This window comes from Perca flavescens, chromosome 8, assembly GCF_004354835.1.
Source record: "Perca flavescens isolate YP-PL-M2 chromosome 8, PFLA_1.0, whole genome shotgun sequence".
NCBI lineage: Eukaryota > Metazoa > Chordata > Actinopteri > Perciformes > Percidae > Perca > Perca flavescens.
The window spans coordinates 15,027,186-15,050,001 of NC_041338.1; the positions used below are offsets into that span (position 1 = coordinate 15,027,186).

At 41.5% G+C, this 22,816-nt stretch overlaps 1 protein-coding gene across 1 annotated transcript in view; it reads right to left on the reverse strand.

Moving 5' to 3' along the window:
• Positions 1-22,155, reverse strand: part of ldlrad3 (low density lipoprotein receptor class A domain containing 3) — an 80,656-nt gene extending 58,501 nt beyond the window's left edge. Inside the window, exon 1 of the mRNA XM_028586372.1 lies at positions 21,570-22,155. Coding sequence (XP_028442173.1) covers positions 21,570-21,624 — 55 coding nt within the window. The 5' untranslated portion in view covers positions 21,625-22,155. The remainder of the gene's footprint in view (positions 1-21,569) is intronic.
• Between the last annotated feature and the right edge of the window lie 661 nt (positions 22,156-22,816).

Consider the following 22,816-nt stretch of genomic DNA (forward strand, 5'->3'; position numbering starts at 1 on the left):
TCAAAAGAGCAAGTCAAGTCCACATTACAGCCTGATAATGCCAATAACAACATGGACGGCACGGTCTGCTTGTGTTGGAGGATAAGGGAGGAGTGAATCGATAAGGCCCAGCTCTGAAAAAAAAAAAACTATTTTTTTCAGGTTCAAGGATAAAAAATTATTATACACCACTCTTCATGGTCTTAGTATACAAGCAGGCTCTGAGGCGCAGGGGGGGTAGAGGTGATTTGACTCTTCCATTGTGTGTGTGTGTGTGCGTGACAGAGAGACAGAAAGGAAAATATTCTCCATCCTGTTCCTTCAGCTCACTGAAGCATCCAGTGTAAATAATGCAAATAAGTGTAAAGAACCTGGTCTGCATCATTTAAAGACAGATAGACACACAGGCAGGGCAGCACAAGCACAGAGCAACATGGCAAGCAGAGCCTTAATGGGGAGAGATGGAGTCATGCATGAAAAAAGACAGTAAAACCTGAATAATACTAGCCACATTTAGGCCTGTGCCTTTTTCAGCCTCTAACAGCCACATATAGGGTTGGGTTTTGTTTGGGTTTTTTCCGATACCCGTGCTAAAGCGATACTTTTAAAACGGTGCCTGAACCGATACTTTTTAATAAAAAAAAAAAAAAAGAAGGGTACTAAACAACAGTCAGCGACATTAAAGAACGGCTTGTTTATTGCTAAAGCCGTATGGTCAAAATTTAAGATTTAATAATAATGTAATAACTATAACTTATGACAAAAATGTATTTCACAAGTAAATTGCTGTTGAACAACAAAAACAAGGGTATTTTACAATAACTTTGAATGCACCACAAGGCTACCTGTTTCAAGTGAACGCACCATCTGTGTTATTTTTCCGACAACGGCAGCTGCAGAGCAGACTGTTACGTCCCGGTGTTGGAATCCTCTACAGTGAAATACAGTCACACTTTACACTGTTTAACGTTAGCTGTCAGCATTTTAACCATGTTTAATCCAGCTGCTAGCTAAAGGTAGGCTTACGTTACCTACTGTCGAGTGTAGTGTAAAGTCAGGCACCGAAATTTTCTCGTTACTACCATTTACGTCGGCACCGGTGCCCTATTGGCACCACATTTCGGTACCCAATCCTAGCCACGTAGAAAGTGAAAAACTATGTTCTGTAAATCTGTGTGTTAGAGGGGAAGGGCCCACAGGCTCCATCACCTGCTACGTAGTTACTTTATTTGTAGTGTCAACTCTGCACAGTTATGGAAACTGAGTTTTTTCCAATTTCCTGCCATTAAAATGACAACTTACTGCAATGGAATCTAGCCTCAAGCTAAAATAATTATTTACAATAGGGCCCTTTATAATTTTAGACAAATGTGTAGCACACTCAAAAAATAAGACTTCCCCAACCAGAGAAACATAGGGAGGGGTTGATGTGAGTCAGCCTTTGTTGTTCCAGAGTAGAGGATTGTGAGAGGCCGAGACAGCGGACGTCTTCCCTGCTCCATATCCTTCTGATGCACGTCTGGCATCAACATGCCAACACAACACAAGCCCTAACCACAACTTCATTATTAAAGCATTCTTGTACATTTTAATTCCATTTTCTAGTCTTTTTTTAACTTTGCATTTATAACACTTTTCATTGTTTTGACCATCCGGTCTACAGGCCAGCGTCACTGACACAGCTAAGGACAAAGCAGCACTTGTCCCAACAAGGCGACCAACACAAGTAATCCTACTACCAGACAGGTTTAAACAAATCCCAGATTTACCTGGTTGTATAAACCATAATATCTGGAGGTGAAAACAAAAAAAGCACATGCACTTGCACTTGTAACAACTCTAACTTTCACCTTCATTTTCACTTCCAAATGAAGTGCTTTATATAATATTGTTGAACTGTTGACTTGTTTAAAACCATCACTGTACAAGAGCCCAGTAATAAAACTGGTTGTGAACAGTAGGAATGATGGCCAACACTGTGAAGACCACCATTGGTCATCCTACCAATCTAAAAGTAACGAGACCCTTTGCCTCTGCTACACTAGATAGACACCGTCATCAGCAGTGACAGCTGTGAGCATAACGTTTGTTATGTAATCCTGATCAGCAATATCCTAAAAGTGAGAAAATGAGAATGTGATACTGTTCCAAGGCAGCATGGTCTGTCATTTTTTAAGCACGTCATATACGCTGCAGGCTTTTTTAGGGGATCAGAAATAGAGACATATTGATCTATCATCGGGTTATCATCCCTTGTGTTTACTAAGGAAGTAAAAAGAAGTCAGTCAGTTAGACAAACAGCTGAAGTTAATTGTGTTCTTAATTACTAGAATTTTTCGACGGATGAGGATTCAGATTTTGTTTATGATTTATCAGTTAGGATTTAATAGGCAGGTCACAGAGCGAAGACAAACAACAACCATTAGATATCTAAACCTTAATGACTGAAGACAGATGAGCCCATTAAGTGCTTGGTTCTATCTTACAACATGGTGTATCTCAGACTTTCAAAATCAGCTTTAATGCATAAATTACTGTAATCTATGCTATGTAATCAACTCAATGCACTGTGTGCAGCTATATCCAGTGAGTATACAGATATATAGACTTAGGCGTGACAATTTTGATAGGCTTACATAATACAATATGGATGTTTATGCAATAAGAGTGCAACAGTGCCAATGAAGAAAACTAACAACAATTATGTTTTATTAATTATCCATCATTTTTCTTGCAGTTGGAACACCCAATTCCATATGCACGGCCATACCAGCTGACCATACTGTTGGCCTGGAGAGGGCTGCACACCTGTGACACATCCATGAAACATGGTGGTGCTCCGCTTATTTAAACTTCCAATGCACTGATACAATGTATGGAAATCAAAACTGTACTGTTCTCTCTCTCTCTCTCTCTCTCTCTCTCTCTCTGTTTTTGTCTCTATAGAGTGTTCTCTGTCTTTTTGTCTAAACTAAGCAGGGGCACACTGTAGGTATAGACACATAGGTAATGGTTTGTGTGTGTGTGTGTGTGTGTGTGTGTGTGTGTGTGTGTGTGTGTGTGTGTGTGTGTGTGTGTGTGTGTGTGTGTGTGTGTGTGTGTGTGTAACCCATACTTCATAGGTGGATCTGATTATGTTTATTGGTACAATATCAGTAATATCAGTTTAATTATTATTTTCTCTTCTGTTTGACAGAGAAGTAGAGTTTCACGTAAAATGAAAATTGTTACATTCATACATTTTTCATACATTTTTCCATATTTATTTCTATCGGGGTACCATAGCCAGAGAGATGCAGAGGAGGAGGCATACTGAGCAAGAAAGTTAAACAAAAGCAGCTGCTAAAAAGAACAAAATAATGTTTTAAGAATGTTGAACATGCTGGAAAAACTGACGTTGATAAAAAAGCGACTTTCTAAACCCACCTAACTTGCTGAGTTTAATGCTAAACAATCACAGACCACATGCAACACATGCTTAGAAGTTAAACTTCATCTTTGAAGTCTTGTTACACATGTTTACATGTATTAAAAGGACTATGGAGTGGATCTTAACCAAGTAGATAAGTTGGTCTCTTCTTAGGGCTGGGCGATATGGAGAAAATCAAATATATTTTTTACCAAATACCTTAATATTGATATTGCAAAAGATATTGAAGGGTTGACCATTGGTGCTTTCGCAAGATCTTTTACAATGAGATTTTTGTCAATAATCTTAGTAATGTACTTTTTTTGCACTATCCCTTGCTGCTGTAACATTGGGAATGTCTCCGTTGTGGGATTAATGAAGGATTTTGAATCTTTTAATCTTGAATGGTTAAGTGGGTAAACAATCTGGTAAGTTAAGAAAACTACATTCTTTACTATATTTACTTTACTGTAATGCAGCCTTTAAACCCAGAAAAGTATCTATATAATAATATATATATAATTATATCAATATATTGCCCCGCCACATCCCTTCTCCATGTCTAGTCCAAGTTCGAAACTGTTACAAAAGGAAAGAAAATTAGACTTGAGCTGACTTCACCACCCTGGGAAAAGGAATTAGAGTCCAAGGACATCCACCCACTGTCAGACCAAATCTGAAAAGTCTTTGGCAGCAACCTCACAAGGAGAGAGTGGTTAATTGTCAACAGGATCGGCCACAGGACTGGTCAGCTCTCACAGGTGGGGCCCAATCCTCCTGTGTGCATCTGGAGAGGAACAAACAATAAACCACAAGCTAGCTAGGCCAAAGCAGGATTAGTAACCATCCATGCAGCTCGACAAAGAGGCAATTGTTTGTCTTCGGGACTTAGCATTTGCTGTTTAATGAAATAAGGACACTGGCTCCCAAGGCAGAAAGTCAGAATAAATTCCTCGTGGAAGAAGGTCAGAATAAAAGCCTAGTGATGTGCAAAACATTCTCTTCTATAGCATCTCACTATAGTTTGTTTCTATTGTAATCAAAAGATGCAGAAGACAATACAAGTAATTTTACATAAACTCACAACATATTGCAACCAACAAGCGTGAAGTTTTATAAAATGTTCCAACAAAAATGGCAACCCATGTACAGTATGTTAACTATGAAGTACATTTAAACTAAAAAGGACAAAACGGTTGTGAGTTTTGGCAACAGACACATTGCTTTGATGGCCTAAAAAATGTCACTGGCTTTTCGTTCTTCATGTTCTGATTTTCAGAAAACGAGGATGATGTGGCAACATCCCAACATAAACATTATCTCCAAGGGAACGTTATACAGAAGTTACTTCAGTTTATTTTCATTGGATCTACTCTTTTTGACTCACATCAAACACAGTGCTGTGCCTGAATACGTGGAAGTTTTCTAACCTCGTATGGCTTATGGCATTATCACAGACATTGAGGGATAACCATGATTTCAGACAGTATTACTCAGAAAACAAACAGTCTTTATTTCCTCAAACACCCCCCCCGTAACTAATCCGAACACACATACACACACACGCTCTCCACACAGAGTTAAGCAGGCTGCACCACATGGGTTTGCCTGAAGATAGTTTGCTTACAGAGCAGCATGAGGCTGTGTGGGGTTTGCAATGCCTTCCAAGCCTTCCATTGTCTGCCTAGAAATGCAAACCAACAAAGTATGTTCAAGTAGAATATGAACTTCATAATGTAATACAGTGGCTGTTTCCTTCTTGCTTTTGCTACCATTTCATTTTTGCCTCCAGCTATGCAGTCAGTGCTCAGTTCTTTACTTCCCCAGTGAGACGGTGACCTCTTGCCCTGCCAGCATTAAGTGCTTTCCAGCATTTGCGAGGTTCAGAAGAAAAGCCTTGGTAACAATATAAATTATGTATAAAATGTCTGTTAAATCAAAGATTTTTTCCAATGGGATGTGGCCACCCAGCGACTAGCAGGCATCTGGAAGGGAGGGGCACTGACAAACCTTCTTAAAAGCCTCAGCCTTGTTAAAAAGGCAGCATTATTGATAGTGCATCTGTGGGCTGTAATAGCACCAGAGCCAGACGCAGAGAAACAGTGTAGAGAGAGAGAGAGAGAAGGGGGTACCAGTTTGAAGAGACAAAATGTCAGAGAGAGAAAATGGGATTTTGAACAAAAACGGGATTTATAGATGTGTATTCACACACAATAGAAACATATCTAATAAAGCAAAGTTAATGACTCCGATAATCTGTACACATACAAAAAGCAATTTCTATCCAAACTTAAAATATTTATAACATATAATACTATTATTAAGGAAAGTGCCAATATCAACTACATCGGTACGTTTAGATTGAATGTTTACTACATTTAAAACTTAAATTAAATTGCACTGCTAAGGGATTTAAAAAATGTCCCAATTAAGCATGCACGCATACTACACTCTAAGGTAAAGGTTGTAGCAAAGTGAAATGTAAACTCATGCAGGGTAATGGGATGGTAGGTAGAGCAGGGCAATATATCAATATTATATCGATATCGTGATATCAGACTAGATAACGTCTTAGATTTTGGATATCGTAATATCATAATATGGCATAAGTGGTGTCTTTTCCTGTTTTTAAAGGCTGCATTACAGTAGAGTGATGTCATTTTCTGAACTTACCAGACTGTTGTAACTGTTCTATTATTTGCCTTTACCCACTTAGTCATTATATCCATATTACTGATGATTATTTATCTAAAATCTCATTTTGTAAATTGTGTGAAAGCACCAATAGGCAACCCTACAATATCGTTGCGGTATTGATATCAAGGTATTTGGTAAAAAATATCGGGATATTTGATTTTCTCCATATTGCCCAGCCTTAATGGTAGGGGGAAAAATAAGAGAGTGTTTCTCTTCTCTGAATGGAGCTGCAGAAAATAGTGGCTGTATATAATAATAATATGTTAGTATAATATACAAATTACAGAGGTCTGTTCAATCCCCTGCAACTGATTCCCTGGAGCTACCTCTGTGTTCAGTGGACAGATAAAGGTTAATGGAAACATAAAAATGCATACTTTGCAAACAAACAAGCTCTTTGGCAACATGAGCACAACACTGATTGTGTCATTGGCCTCTGTCTTATTATTATGTATTCATTTAGCAGGCTCTCCTTCACCTCGCAATGATGGCAATACTGATTTTGGATTTTTGGAATGGACAAACTAGCCTGCTTGATTTAACAAGGCCATATTAATCACACGCTTGTCTCCCATTAATCTGGGATTACAATGAGCCTATAATCCTATACCATTGGTTTATTTTGGATGTTTGTGAGTAAATCAGAATATAAATGCATTACAATGCAAGCTCAATATTGAGGACATAGAATCCAGGCGGTTACATTATGGTACAACAAAACACATACTCTCACACTTGCGCTAGGCTGTAGGGCACTTTCAGAAAAGTTGTTTTGTTGCAGTTTTCTTTTAACCACTTGGCTTGGGTTTCAGCAATTGTCCATCTAATCCTCTAAGAGATGACAGTGGGATTTTCAACAGCATCCCAGCCTATTAACATCACCTTGGGCTTACCTTCACAGAGAGGAGGAGCTGATGGAGACAGAGGGGAGGAAGGATGAGGAGTAAAACGATGACAAAAATTAGATTTGCGGGACACACAGACATACAAAAATAGACATAAGATAAGAATGCACACATAGTACGACCACAGAGTACACACAAGTACACACATGGCCAGTCAGACAAATATCTTCTAATGGGCTTGAATTCATCATCAATCCCAAGGAGGAAGCTTCTCCTGTCAAACAAACACATCTCTTCCATTCATTCTGATTCCCCACACTGGAGCGTCACCGGCACAAAACTAAATGTCAACACCCCCCCGCGTCTCTTTCATTATGCAGTCGACTGTCGCAGAACACACTGGTAAACGGCGCACACCCTTCATCCGCTGCTACGCCGCGAGACCCCTTACTGAGCAAACTGGCATTTCCGCAGAGCCAGCCAGATAGTAAGAAATGATGCAGAGTGACACAGAGGGAAGCTGCCAGGGCTGACCTTGTGTTACACCTGTGAGACTTGTGTCTTGCTTCTAGTCACACTGAGCTCTGAACGCGACATAAGGAAAAACATCTGCAATTAAATTCTTAAAAAAAGACATGGCTCACCTTGGGCAAACAACATTTATAAAGCAGTTATAAAGCATAACCAGCTTTATATGTGTTGAATGAGCTAGAAAATGACATGCAGAAACTCAAATGTCATAGGTATATGAGTCAAGAGTACATTTAATTTTATAGAAACAATGCTTGAGAGATGGAAATTAAACTATTAATTCTTCTAAGCACACGCAGGCTCATTATGCACTGTGGAGAAGATGTAGTGTAGCAGAGGGTTTGATGAGAGGAGTGGGAAGAAGGAGTAAGAGAAGTTGCACCCTTTTACTTAAAACGTGCCTTGGGAGAGAGAGGGAGAGATAACGTGATGGAAGCAGGGAGCGCTTGAGAAAAAAGGAATTGGCTGCCTTTGTCTGTCTTCTAGTCTGTGTATTAGCAAGTAATGAGCTCCTAATTGTGTAGCCAGACCATGGAGCCACTGCAGGGGTTAAAAAAGCAGTGTGAACTATATCTGTCAAAAAACGGTGGGGCAAAGAGCGCGTTGGAGGAACAGAAAGAGAGAGCACAAGGTGAGTGGGAGAAGAAATAAAGGGACGTGAGATAGAGACACCAGATGAAGACTGACTGAGGCATTACAATGGAAAAGTTTATTTCAACAGAATGCAGATGAGGGAAAGAAGTGCCAGTGGCCGTTGCCTGCGCTCTCTGTCTTTATATCTGTCTCCTCTCTCTTTTTCTCTGTATAATATAATATCTAATCAACTGAATGGTAATGAGCCAAATGGAGGGCCTTAGTTTAAAAGGTAGAGGGTGTGTGAATAGTTCTCACTTTGGCAGCTGATGTTGTAACTAAAGGTCAGTCTAATAAGATTTCAGTCTATGTGCCGTCTGTAAAAGGCCAACTTAGACATCGAAGCAACGTGACAGGAAAAGACATGAATGGTGATGAGAAAGGTCACGAGAGTACTAGGTGACCAACTTTTCCCAACTGGTAATTACAGCCGGGCCAATGAGTTCACAGCTTAGGGGTGTCTTATTTTCTCATGCTCTCTCTGAAGCATTTCTCTCTCCGCTGTGTGATAGAAAGTGGATGCGCCACGGGAGACGTTTGTGGGTTTCACTTCCCCTCTGAGAGATCAGCTGCATTAAGGCTCTTATACACTGGACGCAGCCCAGCTGGCGCGTGCAAATGTGACATCATGGGATCGCCGTGACTATTTATCTATTACCGCGCTGGTGCTCGCGACACTAGTTGCAGTCTTCTCCTGAACAGAGGTGGCGCTAACGAGCAAAGGCTACAGACGCTGCTCTTTCTACGGACTAGAAGAAGAAGAAAAAGGTAAACAATGGCAGAACTGGCAGCAGCGTTGCCGTCAATGCTTCGATTCGATTCGATGACCTACTTCGTCTGATCGAGCCTTTCATTCACCATAAAAGAACTCATCTTAACCCAGTAAGTTTACATGAGAGACTTGCAGTCACTCTGATAGTCCTGGCATCCGGTTGTCGGCGAACTCGTTCAGGCCTTTCCGCTTTGTCGCGCGCTGCTGGAAAAAAAAGAGCCATGCATGACCTCTGCTCGCGCGCCATAAATCGGGCGCGCTGGCAGGATATTACGTCATTTTGACGTCACGGTGGCGCGCGCCACCTTGGATGCGTCTAGTATAATTCACGTGTTACTCAGACCACTCACACACAGAGCCCCAGACCTCTATGTTGTCATGGTATTGGCTAAAAGGTACTCTCACACTTCATTGAGGAAAAAAGCTTCATGCGCTCATAGGCTTACGAAGGCTTACGAAGGCCAACCATTATCTTTCTCGCTGCAAAACATAGCAGTGCTCAATATCACAGGCAGACTCACGCTCAGAGCTGCAGCACCTCGACACATCTATAGCTTCTGCTGGGTCGACATCACTCTACCATTCGCCCACTTGCTATTGTTTCTGATGCCTTTTAAAGCTAAAAAAAAAAATACTAAAGGGTTTTGCAAGTCAACTCTTACTCTGTCCTGTGTTCTGAATGGAGAGAAAAAAAAGCTCAAATGGGAAAAGTATTAGAGGGAAATTTCACAGTTCAAGGTGTTTTCACTGTTGATTTGTTTAACTTTTTTTTCTCAAATTCAATAATTACAACGTCCATTTCCAAAAGTCAATGAGTAATTGTGTAAAATAACCTTGATTTCGATATTGCCCCAAATAATCGTGACTATGATTCTTTCCATGATCGAGCAGCCCTAATTTCTCTTCACTGCAGCTACACCAGTGCTCTCTGTGGTAATGGAACGAGGTCGGGGGGTGGGGGAGGTAGCTGGTCTGACAGAGACACACCGCTTAAAGTGCTCTGCACGGCACCGGTAAAGACACCAAACCAAATGAAAATAAATGGCCTTCCTCTGAACAGCTCCCATTCTTTGGGCTTGGTTTTAGAGGGGTTTTTTTTTGTTCTCTTTTTTTTCCCAGTGAGTTTATTTGCTTTCATGTGAATTTGTGGTGAGTTAATTGGGTTTGGTTCAAGACTCTCACTGGTGCTGATCTGAGCTAACCTGAAAGAGGGCCAGTTACAAGATGGGGTGGCTGTGGCTCAGGTGGCAATCAGAAGGTTGGGGGTTCGATCCCTGGCCCTGCAGTCCCACGTTGAAGTGACCTTGAGCAAGATACTGAACCCAGAATTCCTGTGTGTGTGTGTGTGTGTGTGTGTGTGTGTGTGTGTGTGTGTGTGAATGTTTATCTGATGAGCAAGTGGCACCTTGTATGGCAGCCTCGGCCAATGTGTGTGAATGGTGCCCGTAATACGTAAAAGTGCACTTAGTAGTCGTTAAGACTAGAAAAGCGCTATATAAATACAGTCCATTTACAAGCAACGCTGCATGGCACTGTGTGGTTTTATGTATGTTAATGTTACTTAACTTACAATGTGTATGTGTGTCATGTGTGGCTGACTGTATGTCCTGTTTGTCTGTCCTTGGATGAATGTGCCTTCATTCCGCCTCCCTGTGTCTTTGTAAGTGTGCACACAATAGTTATGTGTGTGTTTACACTTCTCTGTGTCCATACATGTGTGTGTGTGTGTGTGTGTGTGTGTGTGTGTGTGTGTGTGTGTGTGGCTGGCTGCAGAGGTCACTCAAGGAGGAATCTATCATAATCCATCATAATCAGCTGCTGCGCTGTTCCTTCGCGACAGATGAGCTCCTGACCCATGGCGTACGCGGTGGAGATGAGAATCACATGAGGGTGAAATGTGATGTTTACCAGCTTCACTGGTTTCTGTAGAAGACATTTTCAACTCCACCGGGGGCGGGGCTGCGTACAACGTTCCGACAACGTGAGCAGGTCAAGGCATCGACAAAAGCCTGGGGTTATTGAGGCAGCATTTTTTTGTCCACTGGACTTACGCTTATCATTTTGGAAATGTCACTCGGGAAATGTAGCTGCTTCAGAAAGATCAGATCAGCTGTTTGATGTTGTACTGATGGAATGATGGACATGCCATTGTCTGTGTACAGGGGCATATAATATGTGCCTTTAGCAATTTCGTTTTAGTTTAATTCCCTTTTAACATTTTGCTCAAAGTTATTCTTATTTGCCTCAAACAAACAAGTCTTAGATTTGGAGGAAGATTATGTTGTTTTGCTGGTTGCAAAGTTTTATGCAGAGACTGTCCGTTACATCTTTAAAAAGTGAAAGGCTAGTTGGTCTGGCATCTTGTCTTCATTTAATTAGAAATATATGACATAGTAAATGATGAGTAAATCATCATTTCCTGACCTGTCATGGAACAGGTCAGGAATCTTTAAGATATTTACTTGAAATACACGCATAAATATTACAAATATATACAATACACACTGCTTGTGACCCTTGGCACATCAAAAGCCTTGGAATATCATTACACAAGTCTCCAGAGTGCACTAACTGTTGAAGTGCACTAATACAATGCTCCATCAGAGTCTTTGGAAATCCCACCAATCCTTCATTAAGTATCTGCAGTCATTAGGCACAGGACGGCCGGGCTGACATATCGTCCTGGGCATAGAAGAAATTAGTCAAATCTAAAGCCTGCAGCTTCTCATTAGAGAAGGCTGCACAGAGACGGACTCAATTACCATCTCTGACACAGTAGACCCTGGCAAGACTAATGGCTCTGGCCCAATAATGATGGAAGCCAGGCTTGAACCTTCTGCCCTCTCCCCCACTACAAACCGAACCCACCTCCACTTTGGTTTGCCCTCCCATACCTCTCCTCTGCTCTCCGCTGTTCAAAATATCAGTAGGTAAAAAAAATGGGTTTCTGCTTTTCATTCCTGAGGAGCAGGGGCCCCCTTTCGTCTTTGGTGTTCACTGAACAAGTGAAAAGAATTCATTTTGTTGCCTAGGGCTTCTGCCGAGCCACGGTTGACAGGGAAGCAGCATTAAGACAATTAACATGGGTTTTGCATTTGATTTTGGCTGGCGAGACTGCCTCTGTAAACAGCAGGCGGGACCAGGTGATTAGCTCCTGTGAAGATGAGCGCCTCGCCTCCCCTGGTCCCTGTCCAAGAAAGGATTACCCTTTGTATACACTGCACATACACACAGCACCTTACACATATACACAAGCACACACTGCTGCACATTGACTCTGCTAGAGAAGAAAGAGAGCACGCACGGGGAATCAAAGAGAGTGCACACCTGAAGCAAGGGGCTGACAGCTCCAGGGGTTAAGTCATGTTTGTGACTTGACAGGGGTGGAGTCATGTGTCCTCCACACATTAACTCCCTCCTTCTGCATCACTTCACCTCTCCTCCTTCAAATAGACAGGGGAAATTATCCCTGCCTGCCTTGACCCTTTTATCATCCATTTAACACAGGGACTAATTCTTTGAATGCGGCTCCATTTAATGAGCGGGTTTAAGGTTTGTAATAATGGGAAATTCAATATCAATATCATGGGGTCTTGAGTCAAAGCTCTGAAATTAATTGTGACAAATAGGCAATTATTTCAAGTCAGCCAAATTGAGATTGATCTTATTTGTTCATTTATCCACTCGCCTGGAGGAGTAGCCTCGAGTGCAAAATAGCTTTTCCATCTCGAGATTGGAATTTCACCTGAGAGGTTGCTAAATGAGACGTGTGTCCGTGTGAGTGAGCACGCGTTAACAGGTGAAGAGAATTCCACTGGCGCTGTCAACTAAATGTCAATCTGGTGCGAGGAGAAGGGCGGGTCCCATCAATCCCTTGTACTTTTCCACATGGATAGGGGTGGATATCAGAGGAGCTGAGGGTTGAGCTGTCTTCTACTATCGCTCCGTCATGCCTGGCCAAATACCTTGGCTTACTGAAATACGAAAAAATGAAATGAAATAATTTGGCACGCAATCTTCACACTTAAATCTGTCAGATTACTATCAATAAGACATACGGCTATATAACGTTCGGAGGGGGAAAGAAAAATTCAGTGCAGTCTGCATATCACTGAAATTTCACACTCGACGGCACCTCAATTGTAATTGTGACTTTCACTTCGGCAAATGGCTTGTTTGATGAGCCAGCGTCTCTCGCGTGCGAGTCTCGGACTTGGAGTTTACCCCTGACCTATTAATAAGCGATCCCAAATCATTGTGTTGTGTAAGAGAAGGAGAAAAAGAGTTCCACAAAAGGTCTCTATAATCCTGAAGTTTAATCTAAACCTGCAGATGAATGCATTAGCAGCAACCCTGTGCCTCTAAAACAGGGCTCACCTGCAACGCTATTAAGACAATTTGCACATTTATCACACAGGACAATTGAATTCTCACGTAATCACACTCGGCACGCAAAAGAGAGAAACAGGGAAAACAAATGTCTGTGTGATTGCAATCAAAAATCTATGTCTAGTCCAAATAACCTTTTTACCTATGATTAGATGTTTGGAAAATTGCAACTAATTACAGCATCCAAAGCTAGTGGATAGAGTTGGGCCACTTACTGGAATGATGAAACTGTCGGAGCTGTATCACAATAACAAAACAATTATGCATGAGGCCAAAGGTACTGTATATATCGGCACGAAAGTTCAGTGCCGCATAATCATCACCGCAGGCGTTCGGCAGCTGAGATGTACAAACTCCTTACGCAGACGATAAAGCATTGGGCGGCAATGAAAATAAACACACTAAAAAGCACACAGATGTTCTGTAGACGTACAACATTTTAAGGACACATTTTGGGCAGCATCTCATATTTATTAGTCAGCAAACATTACAAATCTTTCTATTACTTTCCCTTAATCGAGACCTTTATCCTTAGTGTCTGATATATCAATGAGAGATCATTTATTTTGCCTGAATTAAAATTGAAGTGATTCTTTGAGTTGAATAAAAATATTGAGTACATTTTCAGGGCCATAGTTATCACAGTATCTCAAATCAAATTCAAGTCATAATGCAGATTTATAAAACACACTCAAATCACGTATATTTCCACACCGGTCGACAAACACACAGGGGATCAGCGTTTCTCTCTGGGGTTTTTGTTGACCTTTAAGGTAGCGTTTGTTTGGTTTGACAGAGGGATGCTGGAATTTCAGTCCAAAATAGCCTGTCAGAGTCCACACTGGCTGCCACGGTGGCTGTTAGACTGTTAGAAATGACTGCTGATCACGGGGGACAGCAGGAGAGCCAGCTGTCAGCCTGCCAGGGTCCGTTCCCTGTCTGACAGCAGGCAAAGCAACACAGGGGACACATACAGCGGCTCGTTCTCCTCTCAGAGGGGGCACCGGGGATGATGATAAAAGTGGGGAATCCAAGGTGACTGGCCAGGACTAAAATGAGCAAATGTGCTGTGTAAGCTCTAAACAAAACATAACTCTAGCCGGGTCCCAATGCAGGTCTGCATTTCTAGACTGAATACATCTTACCATTTCAACAACTTTAAGGTCAAACATTAATAAAGACTGACAGAAAGTCAGCCTGCTGCTGCTGACTCGGACTCCGCCAAGCCGTCTTTTCTTTTGAACTCGGGACAAAGTCCATAGAATCAGGTCCGGACGTTGTCCAGAGTCTCCCCTTTTCACACATGTAGCTCACAGCAGGACATTGTCCGTGTCAGACTTGTTCCCACTTACTGGAAATACTCCCGTTTCGGTTTAGGCGTGGAGTTGGCTCCAGGGTAGAGCGTGCAGGAGGCCGGACATGACGCAGATTACAGAGCGACTACATAGCCAGGTTCGTAATTTGGTCATAAACAATTGAGTCTTTTGCCGTTCCTTGAATCTGTCTGGCAATTTCTGCGTCGGCACGTAAGCCCCCAAATCTCGTCGTCTCTCAAGTTAGACATTTTTGTTGGCGTCTTTCGTAAAAATGGCCCTTTTTCTTTACCCTCAGGTGTTTGTATTCTTCCGGTTTCTCGAGAGCCGCGTAATAAGGCTCTAGACTCTGCTTTAGTTTCAAGTACTCAACATCAAACCAACATCATCAGCTAGCAAGACTATGTGTAATTACAGTCCACTGTGAGAGTCTTGGGCTAAGAGCTGCAAATCAACCTTAGGTTTGATGGGTTTCTCCCAGCTATAAAATGCAACAACATAATAAACAATTAAGTGTTCAATTGCTATGTTATTTTATAGGCAGAACCTGAGTATATCCAAAAGCTCAACTGCCCCTCTGGTGCATAAATAAAAACTTCTGTCCATTACAGTGATAGAATAAACATGCTAGTAGCAGAACATCCTCTGCACTTGTCAGGACCAGTTCATTTAACTTCTAAACTAAAGAAGAGTGGGTGTAGCAAGTACCAATCCGGTTTATCATGGTCTTTCTGTGGATACAGCTCCTGAGTTGGAACATATCTTATATGTCTGTTCAGTATCTGAAGTATTTGAAAGTACATAAAGTTTGTTATTGTTATTTAATTCATATTAAAACCACATGTTGGTGTTGCACATTACATAGTGAGGACATATAAGGGGTGCATGATATATCGACTCAATATTGTTATCGCGACATCACGTTGCGACATCACGTTATATCGAAAGTGTCGCAATAAGTGTTATCAATCTATTTTGATGCGTTTTCCCCATAACTTTTGTAATTTTACATATGTTTAAAAATATCAAAATTAATATCGATATAGCAATATTCATAATTGATATGGCAATATCACATTTTGTTAATATCGTGCAACCCTAGGACATGTACAATGAGGACACACACCAAATGTGGCCAAGCTATCAGGCTGCTGATACATCTCACAAACCTTCACTTGTGGGCAGATACATTGCGCAGTTTAGGCCTACTGCTTGCTTCCATGGTTGAGGTCAGAAAATCTCCATAACATTGCTGAATTTTCACAAATGACACCGATCAGTGCAGAACCTGCATTTGAAACTACCTCATTTCATCAGTACAATTACTCAATTTACATACAACATGCACAAAAGATCTCAGATGCGATTGGTTACCACATTGCAATTTCTCATCTCTTTCACTCACAGTTCATTTAAATGAACTTTTTCCTTCATCGTGCCTTGCTGTTTCGAGTGAGTGGTTCGCTGCTTGGCAAAGACAATGAATGGGATGCTGCAGCTCCACTATCTTGGCATGTACAGGGAGTCAATTATTCTACACTGTAAAACAATGGGATATCAGTTAAGGACAGAGAAGCTGTTTAAATTGATAGGAGGGGCAGAGCGATGGAAGTTCCAAAAAAAGAAAGAAGTGTTTTTAAGTTCCATCTCTTCTCCAGTGAAACTGAAGAGAGTTTACAATTTCCCTAGCTTACAGTCCACTGTAAAACTTGAAGGTGATAGGTAAATCTCATGTCCTCTTTTGGGCTGCTCTGCTTATCATACAGTATGTGTGCAGTGTGTGTGTATGTGCATGTGTTTGTGTAAAAATACAATGAGAGATGGCAGCAATCTTAAAAATGCTCCAAAAAACATTCTCTGCTTGGGCTTTACTTAAGAACAAACGTTTTAGCACATCTCAAGTTACCTTTCAGGTCTGGCACTGTAGACAGCTCGAACCAATGTCTAGCACAAACTGTCCTCTCAGTTCCCTCTACTGGGAATAACTATAGCTAGTATACAACGTGCTGGGTAGAAGTACCGAGTAAACACTATTTGGTAAACAGCAAGAGTGTCACATATCACCAAGTGTCCAAAATGCAAAAGCCTAATGGCTTTTCTCAAAACAACTCTCCTCAGTAATCAAGCATATTCGTCCAAGACTGACTTTTGTTCTTGGCATCCAAGGACGTGGTGGATCAATATAAGGCAACCGTCAGGAATTAACAAAGCTTGTGCATCACTGCATGGCAAATTAGTTAGGATCGATCCAAAATCAATATGTAATGAGCTGTCTTCTAACTTATTCCACTACATTTTACTCCTCTCGGTGTGTCTCTGTGTCTCTCTGTCTCCTTCGATTCCTTTATTCCAGGGTTCATGTAACATTTAGCTTCATGACTTATAGATCAGACGTGCTCAAAGAGAATGGACACCGAACACATATGCTTTACTGGTCATGAAACAGAATCGACACAATAGTGCTACAGCACTTAACGCTGCACCGTTATCATCAGTCTGAAACGTGACTCGTCATGTGGCTTTGTTTAACGACCATAGGACCTAAAGCCACGCCGGCCCTCCTTAATCCCTCGCCTTCTCTGTGCGACTATGGCTGGAAGCGTATCAGCCATGTCAGCCAGCACAAAAAAAACAACATCGCTTTCTCTTTCTCTCTCTCTCTCTTTCCTGTTCCAAAGATATGCAGCGATAAGCACAGACACAGAGGTTTATTAGGCCAACTGGCCAGTCTCTGGGAAATCACAGTGCAGAAATACAAAGCATAATAAGCAATGAGACAATGCAATTCTGTCTCGCTGTTCAGTGGGTGAAATATCCTGCATAGTCTGTCTTTAGTTATGAATAAAAATATCCGACCACCTGGCTTGCGTGTGTGGCCTGGTAAAGGAGCAGGTATGGAGCGCACATTTATGTTGCTTGAGAAGATACTTAAGTGTGGCGATGTCCGTTGGCTAACTGAGCCATTTAAGAGACGAGAGTGTGCACGGGATGGTCTCTTTACATACAAGACAACGCTGATATTAGCTTTGACAGTTGTTATGCAGATTGTGCTGTACAGTTGTGGTGGGCGAGCGGGTGAATTAATCCCTGAACTGTTCCGCTTGGTGAGCATAACAGCAACATGTAAAGCATCAAGGTTTCTCTTCAAATTCCTCATGAAAGCCAGAAATGGGCTTTAAGAGCTCTGTGAGATTACTTATTCAAAACGAATGGTGAAGAAGTAATTTTATGGAAACAAGGTAAAACACACTCCTGTGTTTCATTGGTGCGTTTAAATCAAAGGGAAATGGTCACATTGGCTGTCGTTAACACTATGTATTCATACGCACACATACATGCACAAAATAGCAGGCAAGAACATGCACTTTCAAATTTGGTTTGATTTCAAGGCTTATAAACTGTGGGGTTGCAGCGAGCAAGGATTTGAAATATGTCAACTAGTAAATTGTTTTAAAAACAAAACTGTCGATATAGTATTTGAACATCACACAAATATCAGTAGAATACCTCTGAACTAAAGTCTATTTGACACAGGCAGCCCTGGGTGTTAGAGCAATATAATCAACCATTTATAAGGTTGGCATACATATATATATATATATATATATATATACATATATCACAATGATGATCCTTAACAAGCAATAAACATCATTGGGTGTAGAGGGAAATAACTGAAGCAAAGCTAATTCCTCTTTCTGACGTACCTACATTCATTTCAATATTCCCCCTGGTGCATGGCCTAGCAGACCAGCTTAAATATGACTTCAGGCTGCAGACCACAATACCATGAACTTGCTTTGTTTGTAACTGCATTGCAACATTCCATGGTCAGTGGGTTGTGTGGCTAAATCTCATATTACATAATAGCACTGGTTTACCTCTTGCAGCGTTGAGAGTGAGTGCAGGGCAACAAGGCTGCAAGGCTAGGACTCCAGACCAGTACAATTTACGGTCAGCATCCTCTTAACATGAGTACAGAGAGTGGTCTGTTTTAGAAATGATATCGTCAGAAAAGCACACAGATGAAAAGTTCTAAAAGAAGTGAAACAAGGAGCGCCACTTGCTGAGATGACAAATTGGGAACTTTCTGAGGCTGTGCAAAAGATACTTGTGGCAAATTTAGTATAGATTTATTGAGATTGAGTTGAGCCAGCTGATACATGATCCTGTGTACTGTATGGCTAGTGTATGTAAAACAGAAGCTACAAAATATCTACATCTTGTTGAGTATCACATATAGGGCCCTATTTTAACCATCTAAGCGCACGGCGTGAACCGCATGGCGCAGGTGCGTTTAGGGCGTGTCCTAATCCACTTTTGTTAGTTTGACGGTGGAAAAAAGGGTCGCATGGTTCAAAAGGGTTGTACTTAGTGTCTTCATTAACTTTTGGGCGTAACATGCAATAAACCAATCAGTGTCATCTCCCATTCCCTTTAAAATGCAGGCGTGTTTGTACCTTGGCGCATTGCTATTATGATGGCGGATTTGCACCGTAATATTTTTATTTGTAATCTTTTGCATGTTTGTGTGCTGCTGCGCTTCCCTGTGCGTGTGTAACAAGCATAGTGTGCGTGCGCTGTGCATAAAGGCGCTGACACACCAACCCGATTATTGGCAGTCGGACAGTCTGGCGAGGTCAGTGACTCAATGACCAATCTGATTGGTGGAGTGCTAGCCCTTGACTAGCGAATCAGTGCACTTATGTTAAAACACTTACCGGAAATGACGAGCGGGATGAGCGTGACGAACGCCTCTCAAAATCTGACGAAAGTCTTTCGAACTGAAACTTTGTCGATCAAAAAAACAGACTGCATGGCCTATTTCTCGCTTAAAATTTCCGGTTTTCATACTTTTGGAGCGACAATACAGATAAGCGCCACCTGCTCTTATGGAGACGGAAATTAACTGCACACACATCTGCAACATTCACAGCTGCAATTATGTGTAGGTAGCAAAATATTTAGAATCTTCAGTGCACAAAAAAAAAAAAAAACTCTGACATTTGTGCACAAAGCATACGGACCACACAAATTCTACTCCAGTGATACATATTTATGTCCCTTATTATTTTTTAGCACAGACTTTGTGTGGGGTGGGAAATTCTGCCAATGTAATTTTCGGTTACCATATCTTCAAATGTCAATATTGAGATTATTATGTTAATAAGTACTGCAGCCAAGACCCAAATAGATTTTTAAATGTATTATACCTTTATTAATGTCAAAATGTCAAATCAAATGCAAAATATTGTGCACCCAATATAAGCCTAATATTATTGGTTTCTATGTAAACTAGAATATTAACCAATAGCAATGGCGTGGGCGCACACACACACACACACACACACACAGTCTAGCTCATATTATTATTACCCTGGTCAGGCCATGAGCTAATAAAAGGCTGAAGCACAATTTGTTTATTCAGGGCTGACAAGACATAAGCAATACTGAAGAAAACAAACTACCGTAATATTCTGGGAGAAAATGTCTGACATCAATCATGTGTACATGCTCCTTTGCTCCAATACAGCTAGGGTGGGGTTTGGCAGCCAACACTAAATCTCTGTTTCACATAATATAATGATATTTACACTTCACTCGCAGTGACACTGACAAAAACATATTCATATGCACATGCCTGCCATGTGGAAGAATATATGCACTAACTATTTCCAGTGTTCAATAGCAAGTGTTAAATTAATGAACTAGCCTAAAGGTGGCATAAATAAAGAGTTTTAGTGTTTGTTTACATTGAGTGCCTTTTAAAGCAATAGGCCTTGTTTTAATTAGCATGACATACTTGACATAGCAGGAAAAGCACAGGTGTTACTCTCATTGAAGAGTCCCAGTAAGCAATGACAGTGTGACAGTGTGAGCCAGCATGCACAATATCAGGACCCTGGAACCAACGCAGCATCAACCATCATTATTTTGTAATGCTTACACCTGTGCCTTTCCTACTTTGACATGTCAAAATGTCTTCCAGATATGACGATATCACGATGGACGTTTTTTTTATTACACTCCATCAAAGGTCTCATAAGACAATAAAAGTGCCACTAACATGTTAGATTAAAGGCATGTTCTCTATCTGATGAATTAGCTCTTAACAGTAGATGGATTACATTAAGTTTACTGTACATGAATGTGTACAGTGGGCATAGAGCCTTTTTATTCCTGTGCAGATAACTTTATCTTAAGGGGAAAATAAGAACAATGCATTTTCGCCATAGGCCTATTATAGGCTACATGTAGTTCATTACCTTATTGTCATGATCACACACACTTTGAGGTTGTTTACCCATGAATCACTGACTATCACGTGTTTCACATTTAGTAGAACCATTCACTGCAGGCCATCGCTGAAATGGACCGTTTTCAGCACACTATAATAACTAGTGGATAGCCTATGTCACTGATTGGAATACCAGCTAGGCTACAGCTGCATGGTTAAATATACTGTCTATGGGTTAAAGGGAGTAAAGTGCAAACTGGGTGTCCTTTGAATAAACTCTACTGGGCCCCAGCTGCCATGGCGGGGCTGGCGAACAGATTGCCTCGTCAACGGCGTCCTGTCAACACGGTCGCGGTCATCATAACCTAACCCGGAGGAGACTATATAACCCTATCTCAGTAAAACATACAGTAGCCTAGCCTAACGTCGGACGGATATGGCATGGAGGGCTGTCTGCAGCAAAAAATATTCTCACTCAGAAGTAAAGGGGACATGCACAAAAAACTCTGAACTTCCAGACCGAAAAAAAAAACGTTCAACCGATGGAAATGAAAAGTCGGAAAACTCTATGCTTAGCATAGAATCATATTGGTCGAAGTAAAAAAAAAACAATCGAACAGTAACAATATAGCTGCAGGCTAACCCTTCCACAACATTTTTACCACACACTTTAACATTGCCCCCCTATACTGAAGCGTGTCGGCGCCGTGACAACAACGTTAGTTTCCGTGTACTTTAAAAAAAATAAATAAATAAAACTTACCAACAGTTCTTAAGCCTGACCCCGAACCAAGCAGAAAGTACCAGATCCACATCATACGGTCTCCTTTCTCTCCCCCCCCCCACCCCCTCCCTGGCCAGCCCTTGCGGTCCTGCCTCACCGCGGGGCCGAAAACTGGGGGGCGAAGAACTTATCCGATAGCACAGCTACAACTTTAACTTCCTATTGTACTTTTCAAGTTGGAGTCTCTTTTTTTTTCGTTTTTCTTCCGGCAAAACTAGGAGTACATTTGGCGTGAGTGTGGTGGGTTCGCGTGGCACAGGAGTAGTATGGAGTCCGGTTTGTGGGTTGGCGAAGGCATACAGGCAGGAGCGGGAGGGGGCTGCGGTGTGGCGGCAGCCAGGCTGGCTGGGGTTCGGTCGCTCGTGTGTTGGTGCTGAGAGAGAGAGGAGGAGTCGGAGGAGAAGAGCCGGAGAGCAGAGGTCGGCCAGTCCGGGACAGCGGTTCTCAAACTGCGGGCTAGGGACCGCTAACGGTCCACCCCGGTAGTAGCAGTAGCTAGTTGTTTAATTGCACCGTTACTCCGGACACAGCAACGTTAGTTAACAGCTGTGTGCTGTGCTGTTATTGTAGCCTACCTACAGATTAATGCAGAGACGGCTCACACAGGCGGAACATTAGGCTGCTACATACAAGTGGGGACAGTTAGCGAGGACAAAAACCTCCAGCTAAAATGAAGGTCAATATACTGATATGGTTTTGGTTGATATAAAAGAAAAATATGGAGGCCTAAGGGGAAGCCTTGGCGAGGACCATTTACAAACTTATTTTCCAAGATACCTGATAAAACTTTGCTTGGGATTATTGTTTCAAAAGCTAAAACACTCTAATAAAAATGTAAAGGATAACCCTAAAAGGCAACATATATCAGCATTAACATTATGTGAAAACCATGCCGGCGATGGCTCTTATAGCAAATAGGCCTAAAAGTAGGCCTACAAATGGTCTAGTATGTAATAACCAAATACTTTGCTTAAGAAATAGTATGCAAACATATAGTATCTGGGACGCTATAGTCTTATTCTTTTAAGACCACAGTCATTCTTATATTCAGTCTCAACTACATGATGGGGCAAACCACTGTCATTTTCATTTTAAAATTCTCCATCATCATTTAATCCCCCTCCTTAATGGCTTGTATGAGGAAATATTTACACATTAAACATATATTTACAGATCACCAGAATGTGGCACAAAAAAAAACGATATTGCTGAGGTGAAATAAGGTT